An 18,352-nucleotide genomic window follows, 5' to 3' on the forward strand; every position below is an offset into this window, starting at 1 on the left:
CAAAACTTGGCTGCGGTTAAATCAGACTTGCGTGAGCACCTCCGGGCAACTACGCGCTAGATACTGTCAGGTGCGGACCAACTGCGGAGAGCTCCTTGGAGTAAATTTGTTTCCCCGCAAGTCAAGCCGCAGAAGTTCCCCCGTACGGTATGACAAGGCATGAATGAAAATTGCAAACATTCTTGTTCGCCCGCTGAAAATCTTCTACGTGCTGGAAACTACCTCCTCGCCACAAGCCCGCGTTATGGTGTGACACGGCCTTTAGATCTGACTAAAGGAACAGGGAGCTCCCTTCTCTACTTGCGTTCCCGAGTTATTTCTGTGATGTAACGCTGCCTTTTTCCTTTTCCCTGTAAGGACCGTGCAAAGCTGAAATATCATCTCAAATTTGTTTGTGTTATAATAGACCAAGACAGGAATCGTATAGATTTTTGTTAGTCATTTTCGTACGCTTGTCATTTAACGTTGTAATCGTGTCATTCAAAATACACAAAAGAGAGGACAATGAGCAGTGATGAAGGTTGAACTTCGTTTTTCCATCATTTGATTTCATCCTTCGTTCAAACGATATGTAGCATTTACGCCCTCCAAATTAGAATGCCGGTCTAGACCATTCAAATTCGTCGAAGGCAAAGGAGCGTTTTTCTTTTTTTTTTTTTTTTCGAGTTTGGAAGTTTGTAGTAAAGGACCTGAGCAGAGGAGACGTCGCGCGTTGCCACGGTCGAAAGACCAAACTTATGGTTTGCGCTCTCACCAAGAAGACGACTACATTACTATAGGGCGACTCATAGAGACTAGCCAGGACTCGATGGAGTCGTGAGAGAATTTTGATTAGGTCGTGAAATGTGGAATACAAACTTAAGTCACGAGGCCTGACAATTAAAACAGGCTATGTGAATCTGTATCCACCCACACTTGCATTTCATATTCTTGAGCACGTAGAGACTGAAGTGATATGTACCACAATGTTGTATTATCGTATTATGTTCGTCAAATTCGACTTCACATTGCGCTGATCCCAGCACTACACACACGTACTCACACGCACTCACGCATGGGCATAGATAATGCACATACACATAGACAGGCACACATACACCCAAACACACACACATACACCTAGACACACACAAACACCCATGCACATACAGGTTTTTTGTTTGTTTGTCAAAATACTTTATTTTCATGGCATGTACTCATCGGTAAGAGTCAGAAATGTTGGTCACAGGAAAGAAGCAAGAGGACTACGGTTTATCAGTAGCAAATCTCGGGCATGTAGGTCAGAAAAAAAGAGAGAAAAAAGGTCTCAACATAATTCTCTGAGGAGGAATACCGTTATTGGCTAGATTCGTGTAGAATCCACGCATTAACTTGATCATAATTATGTACATAATCATAATATGTACATAATGCTGTATTTTGTTTTTACGTTATATATATTATTTTTCCCCGATTTGATGCGCTTAGAAACATCAGTATTAAGCGCTTTATAAATGTTATTCATTATCATTATCATTATCATTATCATAAGTTGATCATGCAATCGGTAGCTATCCACTGGATGAAATGCAAGGAAGAATGGTAATGTTTAGGGTCGGGCCCGTTTTTTTTCCTTCATGCCATATCGAATTCATTCTCTGTCTCCTCCAGGTACATTGGCATCTTTCGACCACTTCGTCCTCGCATGAAGAAATCTACACTCTGCTTCATCGTCGCCTCCATCTGGATTGCTTCCATCCTCATCTCTCTACCTACCCCGATGAAAACCCAAGTCACAATAGGGCTGAACTGCTTCACCGGTGAGATCCAGCGGCAGTGCTTCGAGTTCTGGCACAACACCAAGGCATCCAAGATCTACATCACTTTCATCACCTTGGTCGAGTTCCTGCTGCCCTTCTGCACCATGGGGGCCATCTATCTCAAAATCGCCATGCAGCTGTGGATGCACAGGACACCGCCGGGTATCCAGACAGATCGCCACCGCGAGATCACGCTAGTCCGGAAGCAGAAGACTATCCCGATGTTGATTACCGTGGTTGTCTCCTTCTTCTTCTGCTGGGCGCCTTACTATTCCTACCACCTCTCCGTCAACTTCGCCCGAGAACTCCTGGAGGAGTTCTCGGGACACCTGGCTCTCTTCTACGTGGTCGAGAGCATCGCCATGCTTAACTCGGTCATCAGCACCATCATCTATTTCCTGATGAGCCCTAGCTTCCGGGTTGAGCTTACCCTCCTCGTGCCGCGTCTCATCAGCAAGCAGTGTCTGCAGCCTGTGCGGACTAGCGACATCGAGAAGGACAAGTTCAACACACCTCTGCAGACGCATAGCATTGTCTCACAGGGCCGTAACGGATATCACCAGGTAGGGCTTGTCCGCAAAAGCTCGGAGACTGCTGAAGCTCGCATTTGATCATTACTTGCATGTGAAGTCGTGTTTTCTAGCCGAATTATTATTACATGCGACTGTATCGAGTAATGACAGCAGTCAGTTTTGACCTTGAAAACACATGGAGTCATCAATGCGCTATCAAACTCTAGGTGCTAGCAGGGTGGTAAAAGACAGTGATAAGTGCAGGGTCGGTCTAAAAACTATAAGCTTGTTCTATCGTGAGACATTATTTCACATACAATGATCTTATGACCGCCGCACAACGCCGTCTTTGCTTCGATGGATGGTTGGAAACAAACTGTCAGAAAACGACTGGTATTGACCAATGTATAGACCTGCAAAAACAGTTGAATCTGATCGAAATCGAATTGCAAAGAGTGTGGGGATGACTAATTCAATATATTGTAAATGTATGCCTGCATACCTTTAACAGTACGGATGACCAGCGATGTCTACAAGTTACAAGAATTCTTGCCTTGTGTATCCTAGTTTTACTCTTTTCCATAACTGATCTGAGGATGGTGGACTGTAGAAAGATCGCCATGACAGAGAGGGTAAAAGAACCCCCTGGAAGGAGTTTTGCGAGGGTGATATTAACAGAAATGAGAAAGCGCTTGATTTTCATAAGTTATGCATTCGGATTGTGCATTGGCATTTCTGATATGATGGTGTTGAAGGAATGATTACACAGATCATAGTCTTCGAGTAAGGCGAAATTTTATTTATTGATTCCTTGTGCTTTGCTAACATGCTACGGGATACATGTATTATGATATGTATGGTATCTATCAAATTTACTCATTACTGCGGTACGTTTCTCTCATTTACACGTGAGTATTAAACAAAAATATTCGCGGCTTCTCTCAGTAGGTTACGTTCTTCCCTCTGTGAACATTTCTATAATCATTCAATATCATTTAAAATGACAGAGGGATTATGCATGTATATTTCTCCGACTTTGATGTGTTACACTGATGGTGGGGAAATTATGGGAAGATTTGTGCCTACTGGACTGCCTTAGTTTCGCGAATCAAAGCGCATGGATACGGCTGCATTGATATGTTATGGACAAAGATCAACAGCAACCGCGCAGGTGCATGGCTAAACTGTGAAACAACAAGCGCACCTTACTATCTGTAAGCGCACCTTACTATCTGTTTTATTCTTCAGTCATCTAGGATCGTGTATCTTGAATAGTATAACATAACATGATGGATCGGTCACTGCGATTTTTCTGAAAGAAATTTGTATTGTGTTATTTTCTCTTGTTTTGTTTTGTCTCTTAGGTCATTGGGGAAACAGGTAGAAAGGAGTATCTTTTGCCGGAGTGAGCTCAGGTGGAGGACAAAATGATATTGTAATCAACGGGAAATACAACAAATACTTTATTTGTGTGGGTGTTTTTTTTTTTAATTGGTGCTACCAATGCTGCAGCGTTTCGTTGTTTTTTTCAAACCTATGAATATTATACCGTTATATTTACTACTTGTACTCCTACTCTAGCCACTATTTCTGCAACTGCGACTGCTATCGGTGATAAGGATGTTAAAGTTGATGGCTATTACTTCCACTACTACTATCATTACTGCTACTACCACTACTGCCAATGACTACTACTACTGTACTACTGCTACTTCGTAATCATCACCAATCCCAATTCTTTTACAACTGTTACCACTACCGGACCTACTATGTTATCTCCTAAAGTAACATCACCTTTAAAACATATACAATGTATGTAGAACTATGTTAATTCATGAATAATTAAAGTACTATTCCAGCCACTGGCATCATAGCTGCTAAACTCCCGATGTCAAACTACTACTAAAAGCCGTAAATACTGGGTATTCTTCAACTGTCACCACTATACTACTACAACTGCTACTACTATTACTACTTATATCACACTAAACTTTATCATTAATGCTATCCCAACGACATTTGCAACCACCACTTACCTATCACTGCCAACATTATAATTATTGTTGCCCCTGAGACCTTCGCTACCATTGCTACTATTTCAGTACTGCATCTTTAAGTACTACCACTACTACTACTACCACTATACTACTACTGCTACTACTACTACTTCTACTACTACTACTACTACTACTACCACTACTACTACCGCTGCTACTACTACTACTGTTACTACAACTATTAAAATTACCATGAAAACTGCGACTTCTGTTCTTCTTCAGTTACTTATATTTACCACCATTAATATTGTTTTCAAGAAAATCCCCGATACCACTGCTACTAACAACGCTATAAATAGTTACTAATTCAACTGCTCCAGGATGTCAAGTGCAACAACTCCTACTAAATAATGTGTTTGTCAAAATTGTTACTACTCCCAACCTCAGTTACACTGCTATTACCCCCTCGTCTTTTTATTTTCACATGCCATGGTATGAGTACTATCCGTGATGTATATATATTTTATGCAGGTGCATGAACGCTAGGAAGAATGCACACCGTGATCAACACATCTACTATGGAGTTTCTGATATGGATGTGTTTACTTGTTACAACGCTACTATATTTTAGTCGGTTCGATGGTAATTGACTTGATATGGTATGTGGTCTTTACCGTGGATGGTACCCAATAACTTGCTGTTGATGGTGTTTCATCTTTGCCGTTTCCTGACAACGTCGTCGCTAGACTAGAAAGCCATTTTACCTATTAAATTTGTGGGATTACGTCTGTCATGGTCTCGCACTCTCGATCTTGCAACTGGGTGAGATCGAATTAGAGTCTGTTTAATACAGTGATGAACTATGATATCTTCTCTGCGCTAGTAGGCAATCTTGGAATTTTAGGCTAGAGAGCTTGTCATGTAGGGCAAATCATGTTGTATAATTTATTGCCCGTCATATCAATTGCCTTGTTGGCATCGTGGATAATAGTTCTTTATACATGTCATTTCATAAGTATTTGATGTGTTAGCCTCAACGTGTCATGTGGTTACTCCAAACATTATTGGCGTCAATGTCCTAACACAAAACATACATTATCTTCACCAAATTTCATGAATCGGGGGAAAAATATGTATCGCTGCATAATGCAAAATCACAGTACACCGGTTGCAATGACTGATTGCGTACTTGTCTACTGAGTATTACACAAGGATCCAAAACATGAGCCGCATGTTATTTGTCGCCATCTTGCGTCCAGAAAGGAAGTGCCATTCAAGGTGCATCCGCACACCTGCATATGAAACGGATCATCCTGATCCCGAAAACTTTGTAGAATTTTCGTAAGAGAGCACCAGAAGCCAGAAAAAATCTAAACAAATAAACAACGAGAGTAAAATTAGCTGTTGCCGATGGGGAGGAATTCCCCGCTAAATGCGCCTCATTTACGGGGATTCTTTATCATCTTTAGGGACTATTATTTTACTTGCATGAATATGCAAAATACATGCAATTTTGTAATGGCGAAATGGATTTGAACAGAAAAGAAAGTCACAATTGCAACGCTTAGGATTAAAGTTAAACAATTCTATTCATCTAAAATCTTTCGTGTTTTTTAAAAATAAATTCTTAACGCTTTTTTTCTCTCCTTCTATTTTTAAAGAATCATTTACAGGTGTTAGACAATCATACGCAATCCGAGAAATGTTCTGCCAGAAATGAAGCAAACGTAATATCATGGAACTTCATGGCGTATATATGAACATATATTATTATGATAAAAATGGCTATGATAATAGTGCCATTACAGGGTCAGTACGTCAGTGACAGTGGCCGCTGTTTCTATGTTTCGTTTTTTTCCCTTTAAAGGTATAATCTGCCTGGCGATTAGTAAATTTTTACCCTCTGACCATTGGCTTTGTGCAGTGTATCTTTGATGTGAGTTTTCTGTGATGTTAACCCCAAGGAAATAGAAGCTGTGTTATATCTAATTTAGGGGAGGTGATTTAATGCTATCTTCACCCTGTTTGGTAGGGTGAAAACAGAAAACATGACAAACGCCACCTGGCAAGACCGTGTAAAAGCTCTGACTTTGGGATCCCATGAACGTTATGAACTCATCAATTGAATAATACTCCCTCCATTTGTAATATTTTTGTCAGGAGCTTGAGCTGTTATGCTGACCAAAATATCTGTAAAGTAATGTTAGGTTGATTCCTTCGCATCCTTTGTTGGTACCTGGTTTATGCAAGTTCTGTTCTTTCATGTGTGCATATACATGTATGTTGTTTTTCTCTCCATCTCCCCCCCCCCCCCGTCTCTCACGAGGTAAGATTAACTTTCGACTCCAAAACACAGCAGCTTCTTGATTTCAGTAAAGTGAGTTGTTGTTTTTATTTCACCAAGATATTATCCCATTTGTATTTTCTATCTTCAAATTTGTTACCATGGTTAAAGAAGAATTGATGGCGACGTAATGGAAACTTAGTTTGGAAGTCGACAAATGTTAATCTTATATTTTCATTCATCCAATATGTATATTCATATCACATTGTATATGGATGTTTAAAGGTAAATAGTTTTGTACAAGAGCAGTAGTTTTGTGGTATTTTATTTGATAATAAATGTGTGCCGTTTAAATTCGTGTCAAAAGAGTTCATTTTAATCAAGATGTCACTTGTATCAACAAAAACTTCTTCCGTTTGAATCAAACATATGCAATGATGATTTTTCGATGAGATAATGATGATAACGATTGTGTGCATGGTGAGGATAACGTACATGATCACGTTGATGAGCGCAATGATTGAGATGATGATGTTGCTGATAATGATTATGACACTAAATGTGTATTTTTGAGATAAACTTTCTAGTAAATGAAATATTTGACTCAAAGCTGTGATGAAATGGATACACACCACAAGCAGAGTTTGTTTTCAGTTCTACTTCGGGAGATTGTATTCTGTCATTGTATGTCTATAATGTCTGTACGTGTGCATGAACGTGTCGTTGAACACACATACTTCATTCTCACCGTTGTGAAATTGCATCACAAAACCCACTGGTCAAAATCTCTGAAGGCCTGATCATGCATGAGTCAACAATACAAACTCCAATGCCAGTCTTTTCTGAAGTTAAAGTCCTTATCGTATCTATCGTAACGTCTTAAGGGTGAACTTCGTTGCTCTTTTAAACCATTTCTATAGACCCATGTTTTTTGGCTCTTACATTGTTTTGCTCCATTTCTGCCTTTGGAGAACATAAAAATGTAAATGAAAATCCTCCAATAACGTTTCAAAACGAAAGCAGAAGCACTGCAACTTAAAAAAGTTTTAAATTTAGAGTGCTGAATTACTATGTCAAGTTTCCGGATGATTAGGTAATGCATTCAGGTACGTTCAAAGGCTCTACTCTGGAGTTCAATAGGACCATGACATAATTTCAAAACCTTCCTCCCTTTTTTCAGAAGTAGCATTTGTAGCACTTTTTCTTTCACTCTTTAAACCCGGCGACTTCTGCTTGTTTTTTGTGATGCAAACTGTCTCCCTCTCCCCCCCCCCCCTCTCTCTCTCTCTCTCTCTCTCTCTCTCTCTCTATATATATATATATATATATATATATACGTATTAACAGACCCCGTTCCCACGATATCCTGCTGGGGGGGGGGGGGGGAGGGATACAGGTGCCAATAGGCTGAAAAGTACGAAATTGTCGAATGTTTGATGAACAACTACCTGCTGTCAGAGTTAGAATGTTTTAAATATTCGGATTTTGTTTTATGTTGTTTTTATGAAGCGTCCTAAAATGCCATTATGAATGGGCCTAATGTTATCACAATGCCTTATCCCCTATGCACGTGACTGTACACAGGTGTAGGTATGTAAATTAAAACACGTAAATAAAATAAAAATATGATTATGATATAGTATTTTGTAAGGTTCAGAACTGGTGAGCTCACCTTTCTAATTCCCTTACTCTTGATCCCCCTCTTTAATCCCCTCTTGTCTTGAGCTACAGTACACACTTCACGCTTCATAAAGAAGAGATCTGTACCAAATTGACACAACTAAAGGAGAGTTACAGCTTTATTCTACGCTCAGTCATAATACAGCACGGAAATATCCGCTTTGGATCATATGTGCAAACACAGATTAAAGTATTGGTCCATTCTTTTTTTATGAACACATAACAGCATCATCGTAATATGAGTCCAGTCATCTTTTGGGGAAAAACACAAACACACAACAGTGGCTTTTCCTCGTCAGTGAAACACCACACTATACCAGTCACTTGTGAGAAATAAACAGCAAGAGGAACAGACAGAACGGAAAAGTCCCACGAACACACCTACTATGGTGGATACATCGTGCTAATTGCTCCATTATCTTTGCTGCACACAACTTTTCCCGATTGTGCAAGGGCACAAAGTCGATGTCTTCTTTGTCTGGGTGTCGTCTGTATTGTCTGTGATTGAAAAGTAATTGCCTCTTAGCTTGTAAATGCATCTAATCTTTTCCTTTCTCCGAGTTGTCGATTCGACAGAGCAACAGTAAACACGAAGTAAAGCACAACCATTTAAATGTAATTGCTGCTCAGAGTGATAAAATATCACTCTAAAGATCGGTTAGAGCCCGTTGAAATCATATAATCATGACATTATTTCACATATTGCATTTTGATAAACACGTCCTTAGCCACCACTAGTCTCATGAACATTATGCCATGTTTTTCTAATAATGTTTGTTGGATCGGCCGAGTATATTGGGACATAGGCTTCTTGCTGGTAACTATCGTTTCCATGATAGCTTTGAACGAGAACTTCTAACATACAAGTGTAACTCACCCCCACCCTCATATCCAAGACACACAAATCAATGTGAAGTCCGAAGTTTTTGCATAAAGATTACGGTTTGACAGAATGCCTCTCCTAATATTATTCAATAGAATTAGAAATGCATTTAGAGAGGGAATCAAATGTTTGTGAGGTTGATGATTTCCCCCAAATAAAACTCAGCTGAGAACCCCAGCTTGCAAGGATAGAAACATTTTTTTTTTCCAAGCTCCGGAAGCCAAGTTTGTAAATTAAAACAGTAGAAGCACTTTTCATATTTTCTTGCGACCATGCTCTTTCCGCATTTATGTGAGGTCGATGATTCCCTTACTAATCATCCCAAGAGATAATGACAGATTTCTCCAGAGTAGAAATTATGAAATACTTTCATACGTCTTCACAATATTACCCTACAGAAATCCACTACCTACCAAGTCTTGGGCAAACCACAGACATGGACCTGTTATTGAGGTCCTATCCGAGGGAAAAACGTTTCAGCTCTAAACCTATTGCCTACGGTAACATTGTGTATTGTGTTTGAAGGCTTTACGGAAACCTCGTGTGCTATGTTTTAAGGCCATGGGGACTACCTCAAGTCGGAGGCGGCTGGTACAATAAAGGCGTTATAACTTACGACCCTACTAAACTGGACCCATCGGCTTCGAACCGTGGATATTATGTTGATTGTAACAAAGACACGCTACCTACTAAGCTAGGCCACAGAGGTGTCCAAAAATATCACTTGATTACGAGAAAGACTTGACAAACTTGACAAGCCTGCAAAATGTGCGTCAAATGCGTACTGATGACGCCAAAACACCAGACTTGGACAACAGCTTCCGCTATAAACCAAAATATCGAAAATTTGATTTTGCGCTTTCCAGCTTTGAGATAGGAGCAAGGGAATAATATAGATCATACAGAGTTACAATGTGGTATGAGCGCCCACTGCCTGACACATTGTAGAAACGACACTTACAGATGTAGAGCAGTGATTTGTTTGAGGGGCAGTAGGTCCATCTGAATGGAATACACATGCTCGATGACTTTCAAACACCATCTGAATCACTGAATATGATATAGGTATGTACAATTTGTAATTCATACATTACTGAAATACTTTAGTTATAAACAAACAATTACACAAAATGACAGCCGTAGAACAATTATCAGCATGTACGTCGGTGATGCACAAGAAATTCCTTAGCTTTACAATGTTTACAGCGTATAATGAAGAAACATAGCATAATCAAAATAGATGTCTACAAGAGAGAATATACAAGTCCCAAAGTATTACCATGTTTCTCGACCTTAAATTCTTTCCACTATATTCATTACAAGGCACACATATCTTTGTATCCTATTTTTTTTTTGCTTTCTTTCATTTGACTCTTTTTATGGCTATTTATATATATAAATAGATATGTAGTCTTCTTTCAAATAAACCCGTACGCCAGCATTTCGTCAGCTCAGCAGCATCACATATAGTAACAACCGTCTATTCTAATATGTGATGGATCCCACATAAGTAATCGTTTTCCACTTCCACACGTCATAAAATTGTACAAAACTAAAATCTCCGCGATAAGACAAATTACAGTTTGTTTAATCACTTGCGTATTCGTACTCTTCTGTCTCATTTTACACTGCTGCGTCCCGCGTGTAAGCGTTGTCATAAATAAAATCATCCGCTTGTACAGTCGGTTTTGGAGATGATCAACTCCTGTCAAGTTAACATCAGTCAGGATATAAATCAGCATGAGTAACGTCTGCAGATCTTGTCATCTTCGAGGGAACATGAAGACATAATATGCAACAGCGAACGTATTTACGCTGGTAGTGGCGCTGAAACAATATATCTAGAGAACCTCGTAGAGCAAGACCATTGTTGATATTGTCAAGCATTGTCCACCAGGCATTGTTTTCTTTTTGTCGTTACATTTCTGGTGCCAGTTCATGTTACTTGGGAAATCAACGCGGCTTCCCATTGAGGTTCAGTAGATAAAGAAGGCCTATATACGGGTATCGATTGTCTCCACGGTAGGCTTCCGCGAGCCGTTCATGTATCCGTTCAACCTCGGGATGTTTGAGGATTGGCTGCCTGCTGACCGGTGAGAGGTGCGGGTCTGGGAGGTGCTGACAGCAGGGTGGCGCCAACAGGAGAAAGCCTTGCGGAACAGGTGGGCCAGCTCCTTGCGGAATACGGGGCTGAGGCCAAAGTAAATGATGGTTCCAACCACAGCATTCAGCATGGCCAACCCTTCGACGATATACATGATCACAAGATAGTACGGTAAACGCTCCATTTGATCATAATAGAACTGAAAGGCGATGTTGTAGGCATGGTACGGCGCCCAGCAAAAGCAGAAGGCAACCACCAATGCAACCAACATAGGGATGGTCTTCTGCTTTCGCACGAGCGTGATCTCGCGGTGGCGAGCGGTGACGTGGCCCGGCGGATGGCGATGAAGCCAAAGTTTGGTAGCGATGCTAAGGTAGATGCAGGCCATGATAACCATGGGAACGAGGAACTCCACTAGCGCCAGTGAAAGGATGTAGGCCCGTGACACGTGAATGTTTTTCCAATACTCTGCGCAGAAGCGGAAGGTCTTGCCTCGGCAGTAGCCAACATGTACGCGCGTGTAGAGGGCCGTCGGAGTGGCAACCAGGATTGACACTAACCAGGTAATGATAACTATGACAACGAGCGTTGCTTTCTTCATGCGGGGCATCAGAGGATTGAAGATACCATGGTACCTGGAAAGGGGAGTGAGATAGAGTGAAAGAGAAAAAAGGAGGGAAAACGTTAAAGCTGAACTGTATCGGTTTTATTCATCATCATAAGGAGACTTTTAAAAATCCATGCACATAAACTTATTTTTGTACATGTATAGTACAGATTCCTTGTGAGTCGTGGTCTATCAAAAAGTCAGTATAAACTCAGCATCTGGATATCGTAAAACTCATGCTACCCGTTATCAGTGGTACTAGTATTTTGCAAAGTGAATGCGAGGGCTGGCCCTCATACCTAGTCTCATTTTCGGCGGCAATGAGTGAATGTCTTAGGAATGTACTCTTCCATTTATCACCTTGATCTGTTGATGAAATTAGTTTAGATTGTATCTTTTCTTCCCCTCTCGCCATCCCATCTTAATTGTAGATATTCTCATATTGCAACGATGACAAGGTGCCACGCCGTCGTATAGTTGACAGTTCACACCATCAATCACTCTCGCGCAGTCTCATATTATTTTGCCCCACTGACGTCATCAAAACAGAACTTTCCGACAATGTGATCTTAATCGTGAAGTGGAAATTGTTGTGCTCTCAATGGCAAATAGTGATGATGACGGTTTGTCTCGCGGGCGCTTTTATTACTTGTGTGATGGTTTTATGTCCCGTTAAACCGGTGGGTGTAGAGGTTGGACCAAATACCTGTGTTAGATAGCAAGAGGATGTTTCTCGTTAAAGGTCAGGCGATAGTGTTTAAACGTGGCATCAATAAAACATTTTCCCGTCTCGCTCAAGTTTATTTTCCGTATAAACAGTCATCCGTAATAAGCATGTGAACAAAGATGGCAAGTGAATGTGAGACTCACTTGACGTGAGAGGCAAACACGTTTATGAATGACAAGGATTCTTGACCCATTTGGGCTAAAGAACTAATAAAATCACAGCGGTTGATTTATAACTGTAAAGATTACTGAACCACACGACGAACGCGCCATTATCACTACGAAATGCGAGCAATTTTTTTTGGAGGGCTCCATATTATGATTTTAGAGATATATACGAGTATCAATCATTCTGATTCCGTGATATGCAATATAAATATCTTATTTATTACGTTAATGTTACGTTATTACGTTAATACATGCAGCAAAAAAAAGATAATTATGATTTTTCTTTACGAACAATGCATTTACACATTGGTGCATTCAACTGTTAAAAAAAAAACGACTAACAAACAACCCAAGATAAACAAAACAAATCAAAACAGCAGCAACAACAACAACAAAGACCAGCACATTTCTTCACAGGATTTGTCTTGGTTTCAATTTTCGTATTGTATTTTAATTCTCTTTTGCAAATTGTTGACTCCGATGAGATCTATGCGTCTGTGAACTTCCTCGATCCGCGTCACTTCAATCCAACCCCATTCTTGTTTTAGCACACGGTGACAGGAGATCTACTTTGCCTCGACTGTGGCACATCTTGACATCGGGAGACAAACGTGCGTCGGTATCTTTGTCGTATCACCCACACACCCACACACACACACTTTTTTAATCGGAAAGGTCAAGATAAAAGACAAAAATCGGAGTGACGAATGAGATATGTCATCAGCATTGGCCAGCCCTGCATTCCAGCCATTGCTGCCTCTATTATCTCTATCTGCCTTTCAACGGACACAGAACCACTGCGACAATATGGCGATAAAAAAAGTATGATGGAAAACGAGGAGGAGGAGGAAGTATCAAGAAAACAAGAAGAGAAAATAGGAGAGCAGAGATCGAAAAGAAAGCAAAGGCATATGAAGACTGAATAAAAAAGAGAGAAAAGTCGGCATGGTTATTCAGACATTTCTTTAATGTGTGTATTTCTAACATCGGTTCTATCGTCCTATCACCCGATTGTCAATAACGACAACAGCAACAAACCAAACCAAAGTCAAACATAGTATGTACACCATCTGCAATCTATCAGTAATTAGAACCCTCTTGGAGAGTGATTGTTTTATTTCTTTTTACTCTCCATTTATAGTCGAAGCCCAATGGTGTATTATGTGCACTATTAAGAACCATTCAGTAGAGACAAGATAGCGAGGGTGTATTTCTCTTTTTTTTTCCCTGAGTGGTATTAGAGTCGTGTATAGCCGTAGACTTCATTTCACTGGTAAACATCAAGCACTACTATAAAGTCTAATGATACTGTAGGTCTACAGTCAGTAGTGCTCGCCCCTACACTTACAGCTACACAGTGTACTGCACGTGTATTTTACTGTAGCAAATTCCTGTAGAAACACATTCCATTATCATATCATACCACAGTCCGGTCATCTCGAAGCGCAATCACAGTTTGTGCATGAGCGCAATGTTTGTTCTATCTGCAGAGACATTTTTATTCTTTCATTCACGTCCCTACACCCTTGTCAATCATAGAATTGACAATTATCAGTTATTAAATCATAGAAAGATATAAAAACAAACAAACCTAAGACCTCAGAATCATACAAAATATCGTCACAGAATTCCATTAGATTTAACAATATGATGTCCTATATTAGTCATCTGAGTCTCGTAAGATAGTAGTCAAAGTAGTCACAGAGTTCTTTTTTTATTTCACTGCTGAAATTACATGAAGCATTTCTTCATTCGTGAAAGTATTACACATTGCCATTGAATAAATTCACAATTTATTTTGAATGAAAAGTCAAATTTTTGTGATTTGTGAATTTTTGACAAATTCAGAAATTCTTCACAATTATTTGTGAAATAACTGTGAATTATTTTGAAGCGAGAAAAATGTTTTCGAATGTCCCTTCAGGCCTTCTATGCAGCTACAATTTTGGGACGAGAATAGTTTTGCGATGTCTCTTTAAAACTCGCGTACAGTTATGAAGAAAATAATCAAGTGCAAAATCTAGAAAATATGAAGAAAAATGCCTATATGAACAAATGCAATGTCGAAAAAAAAAAAGAATTAAGGAGTTGGAAAAGGTGGATACGGAACAGACAGTAAATGACAAGAAACATAATGGAAGCAGAACTAATAATGCACAAGACTTGAATCCGCGTATTTCAATATTTAACATCATTGAGGATTACCATGTGACATAGTTTTCTATAGACCTTAAATAGTTTGTTTACTCAAACAAGGCAAAGAAGAATACCAGTTTTTTCCATGCAGTAGAAAAGTCAAGTTTCAAATGCAATCCCCTCATCGTTCTCCTAGATTATTAGACGGCAAACATGTGATAACGAGTTGTAAAGGCATGACGGGCTCGCAACATGTAGGTGGGTTACATGCCCTCTGTTATCCTCCGCCTATCGCTGCTGTCAGATTCCCTGGAAATGTAGATTGACAGATTGACCAGTAAACACACGTCATCAGCTAGTTCGAACTCCGCCTGTCAGTGCCATGACTTCTGTGCTATCAGTCGCGCACTTTCTTCCAAAGATGCCTCCTGTCCGTATTTGCTAGCATCGTGCGAGTTTTGAAGTTTAATTTGTTCAGGTGGAGTCCAAGCAACGAGTGATAAGTTTTTGCATGTCTTCTTGCAAAATTTCACCCATCTAACACACTAACAGACATAAACACACACACATACAGACTACGCTCTATTTCTGTCTGTCTTCCCTGCTTTACAAGACTGTCGCAGAGACACACCGATCTTCCAATGTGAAGATAATGCATAGCTATACTATGTAAACTCGCCATTCATATATATATATATATATATATATATATATATATATATATATATATATATATATATCCGTATCCACTAAAGTAAGATGAATAGCATTTCCCTAGGTCTTGTAAAGAAAAAAAAACCGCCCCAAATGATAATAGTCTATCAGCATGACTGATGGAATTCTATCGAAATGAACATACTGGCTCCTAAGAGGCTGGAAGAGGGTATGACCCATTCTACGATGCTTTATACCATTAATTTCTCGACAACTTTCTCGAAGTGATTGACGGAAAGCATTTTGCTAGGTGATTACTCAAAGTCGAGCGAATAGGTTAAAAAACATGAAAAAAAGGAAATCAAAAGTTGTTACCAGAACTGAAAGAGAATAAACAAAGATCAAAGCCCCAGCTCTGTAACATCGGGGAAGGTAAGTTTCTTTCAGGAAAGTCAACTTCGTTGCTCACAACATGCAATTTGGACAAGTATCTTGGTCGATTTAGTTTGTTCAGTGGATAATTAGATCTAGAACATGATTCTGATTGCACTCGCTTTTCTTATTCACTCAAATCAGTACGGAAATCTATAGAAACATCTTTTTGGCTACATAATCCCATTTGTTTTTGTCTGAAATTAATAAAGAGTTAAGTGGGACAAAACCCAGTTTCCTATTAAGGTGTTCAACAAAAAAGTGCGTACAGAATACGATTTTTTTTTTTTTAAATCGTGGGGAATTTCTGAATTCTTTCTGAAGAGCATAAAATAAAACACTGGTTTTGAATTTTTTAAAATCAAAACAAGACAAGAAAGAAGAATCCATACCAACAACCACGATATCAAGAATATAGTGTGATCAATCATTTGGTCTTCCAAGAAAAAGAAAAATATTCTCGGTACTAATAGTGTATAGCAGATTTTAGGAATATGAAAAACAAATGTAACGAGTGGGGAAAAAACAACAGCATCGGCCACACATAAGCTGCTCCGTTCGATTTATACATTCAAAACGTACAAATTGGTTCTTGAAAATAAGTGTGAGTGTGATGAATGTGTGTGGGGAGTGGGGCTGTCTACCCCAGATTTCAAACCTGAACTCTGACCACAAGCAATATATGTATGTACTTTGATCCCAATTTTGAGTTCTCGAAAGAAAACAAAGGAAATACACAAATGTATAAAGTATTAGTATATTACGTTAATATGTAGGGGTATATAATCACTACTAATTTAGAAAAGAAGAATGTTTGGAGGCTTGGCAAGCTTTGAAAAAATGATCACTTTAATATGAAATGGGCTAAACAGCCACATGGGAGAAGATATATAAGCAAAATATGAGTAAAGGTGGGGTACAATCTTTGATTTTAATGTGCTACACATTCAATAATGATAAGGGGTCAGCAGAACCCTGACGTACGCTAGAAAATAAATACGAGCTCTGGTTCACGTCAGGAACGGAGCACGACGAGAAAGGGGAGGGCTAGGAAGACATGCTAACCCATCTCTCTCCCTCTCTAAGCTCATCCCTCCATTTCTCCGCTTCCTCTCTCTTTGCCCTCATTCCCTTTTTGCCTCTCTCTCTCTACCTCCCTGTCTCGAACAAGGAATGCGACTTTCAAGCTGGATGACAGTAATGCGATAAATCCTGCATTATTTAGATTTGTGAGATCACTACCGCAAGTTGGCAACCACAAGTCGTTTCTTGGAAGTCTTGGTTCAACTTGGCTCGTGGATAGAGCGTTAACCCTGAGATGTCTTGTGGTTCTAAACATCGACTAAACTTTAAGATTGCTAACTTTCGAGTGCGTCCACACGGTGCTAAACTACAAGCTAATCATCGAGCGTTAAGTTTTCGACGTAAACTCCATAAGTTTAGGAACAGCGTGTGAACCAAACTAATGGCTGGCAGCCACAGGATATAGCAGTACACCTGTACCTGAAGATCTTATCATCAAGCACTTCGTTCATACATAGTAATATCAAACCATGACACAAGTCGAGGCATATATAATGCATAATGGGGGTGCACATCATGAGCTCAACACACCACGAGCTAGACATCAAGTGAACAAAGGCACTAGCTTAACAGCAACTAAGATTGGCACACGAGATCGACACTAGGCCAAAAAGTCCCATGAGCAAGGCAAATTAGGCCCACCAGCTCGACCACAAGGCAAGAAAAGCCCATAAGCTCGACATTAATTACGGGACTGTTTTTTTTTGTCCAGTGTCAAGTTCATGGATCTGTTTTACTTTGTGTCTATAGCTAATTAGCCTGTTTTACTCGGTGTGTAGAACGTGGACTGTATGACTCGTGGTGTATGACTCATACACTTTTTTTTTTTTCAATGTCTAGCTAGTCATTGCCAGTGGGCCGTATGTGACGCATGGGCGTCAAGTTTAAAAAACTTACATGATAAAATAATTGTGTTAATTGCAGAAACTACAACATCATGTCCATAATTATCAGGATGTGTATGTGCATCTGTAAACATGTTGCAAATGTTTGAAAGTTTGTTCAGTTTTGAGTTCTGATTGATATTATAGGGTCTCTAATAAAATTGCACCAAACAGGAGAATATAGAAATTTATTGACAGGAATAAGATAACAAACAGTGAGTGATTACAAGGAAATAACAGGTTATGAATTTTATTCCATTTGTGTGGAGCTGAGCCATATCTTGTTTATCACCACATTTATTTTGCTATCATAATGATCTTATTCTATCTTTTCTTGCAAAAACAATCACTGCATTTTGAGCTTTGTAACAAATGCGATACTATGTTCATCACACCGCTGCTG

The 18,352-nt window shown here is 39.5% G+C and overlaps 2 protein-coding genes across 3 annotated transcripts in view; one reads left to right on the forward strand and one right to left on the reverse strand.

The window, feature by feature from the left end:
• LOC139736120 (prokineticin receptor 2-like) overlaps positions 1-3,737 on the forward strand; it is a 123,737-nt gene extending 120,000 nt beyond the window's left edge. For both annotated transcript variants that reach the window (XM_071646852.1, XM_071646853.1), the window contains exon 3: positions 1,651-3,737. In XM_071646852.1, the coding sequence (XP_071502953.1) occupies positions 1,651-2,410 (760 nt within the window). In that variant the 3' untranslated portion in view covers positions 2,411-3,737. The remainder of the gene's footprint in view (positions 1-1,650) is intronic.
• Positions 3,738-11,149: 7,412 nt separating this feature from the next.
• The window catches only part of LOC139736126 (prokineticin receptor 2-like), a 38,526-nt gene continuing 31,323 nt past the window's right edge, over positions 11,150-18,352 (reverse strand). Inside the window, exon 2 of the mRNA XM_071646858.1 lies at positions 11,150-11,894. Coding sequence (XP_071502959.1) covers positions 11,150-11,894 — 745 coding nt within the window. The remainder of the gene's footprint in view (positions 11,895-18,352) is intronic.

The sequence above is a fragment of the Diadema antillarum genome, unplaced genomic scaffold (assembly GCF_040938485.1).
Source record: "Diadema antillarum isolate AM-2024a unplaced genomic scaffold, OU_Dant_1.0 seq00000622_RagTag, whole genome shotgun sequence".
Taxonomy (NCBI): Eukaryota; Metazoa; Echinodermata; class Echinoidea; order Diadematoida; family Diadematidae; genus Diadema; species Diadema antillarum.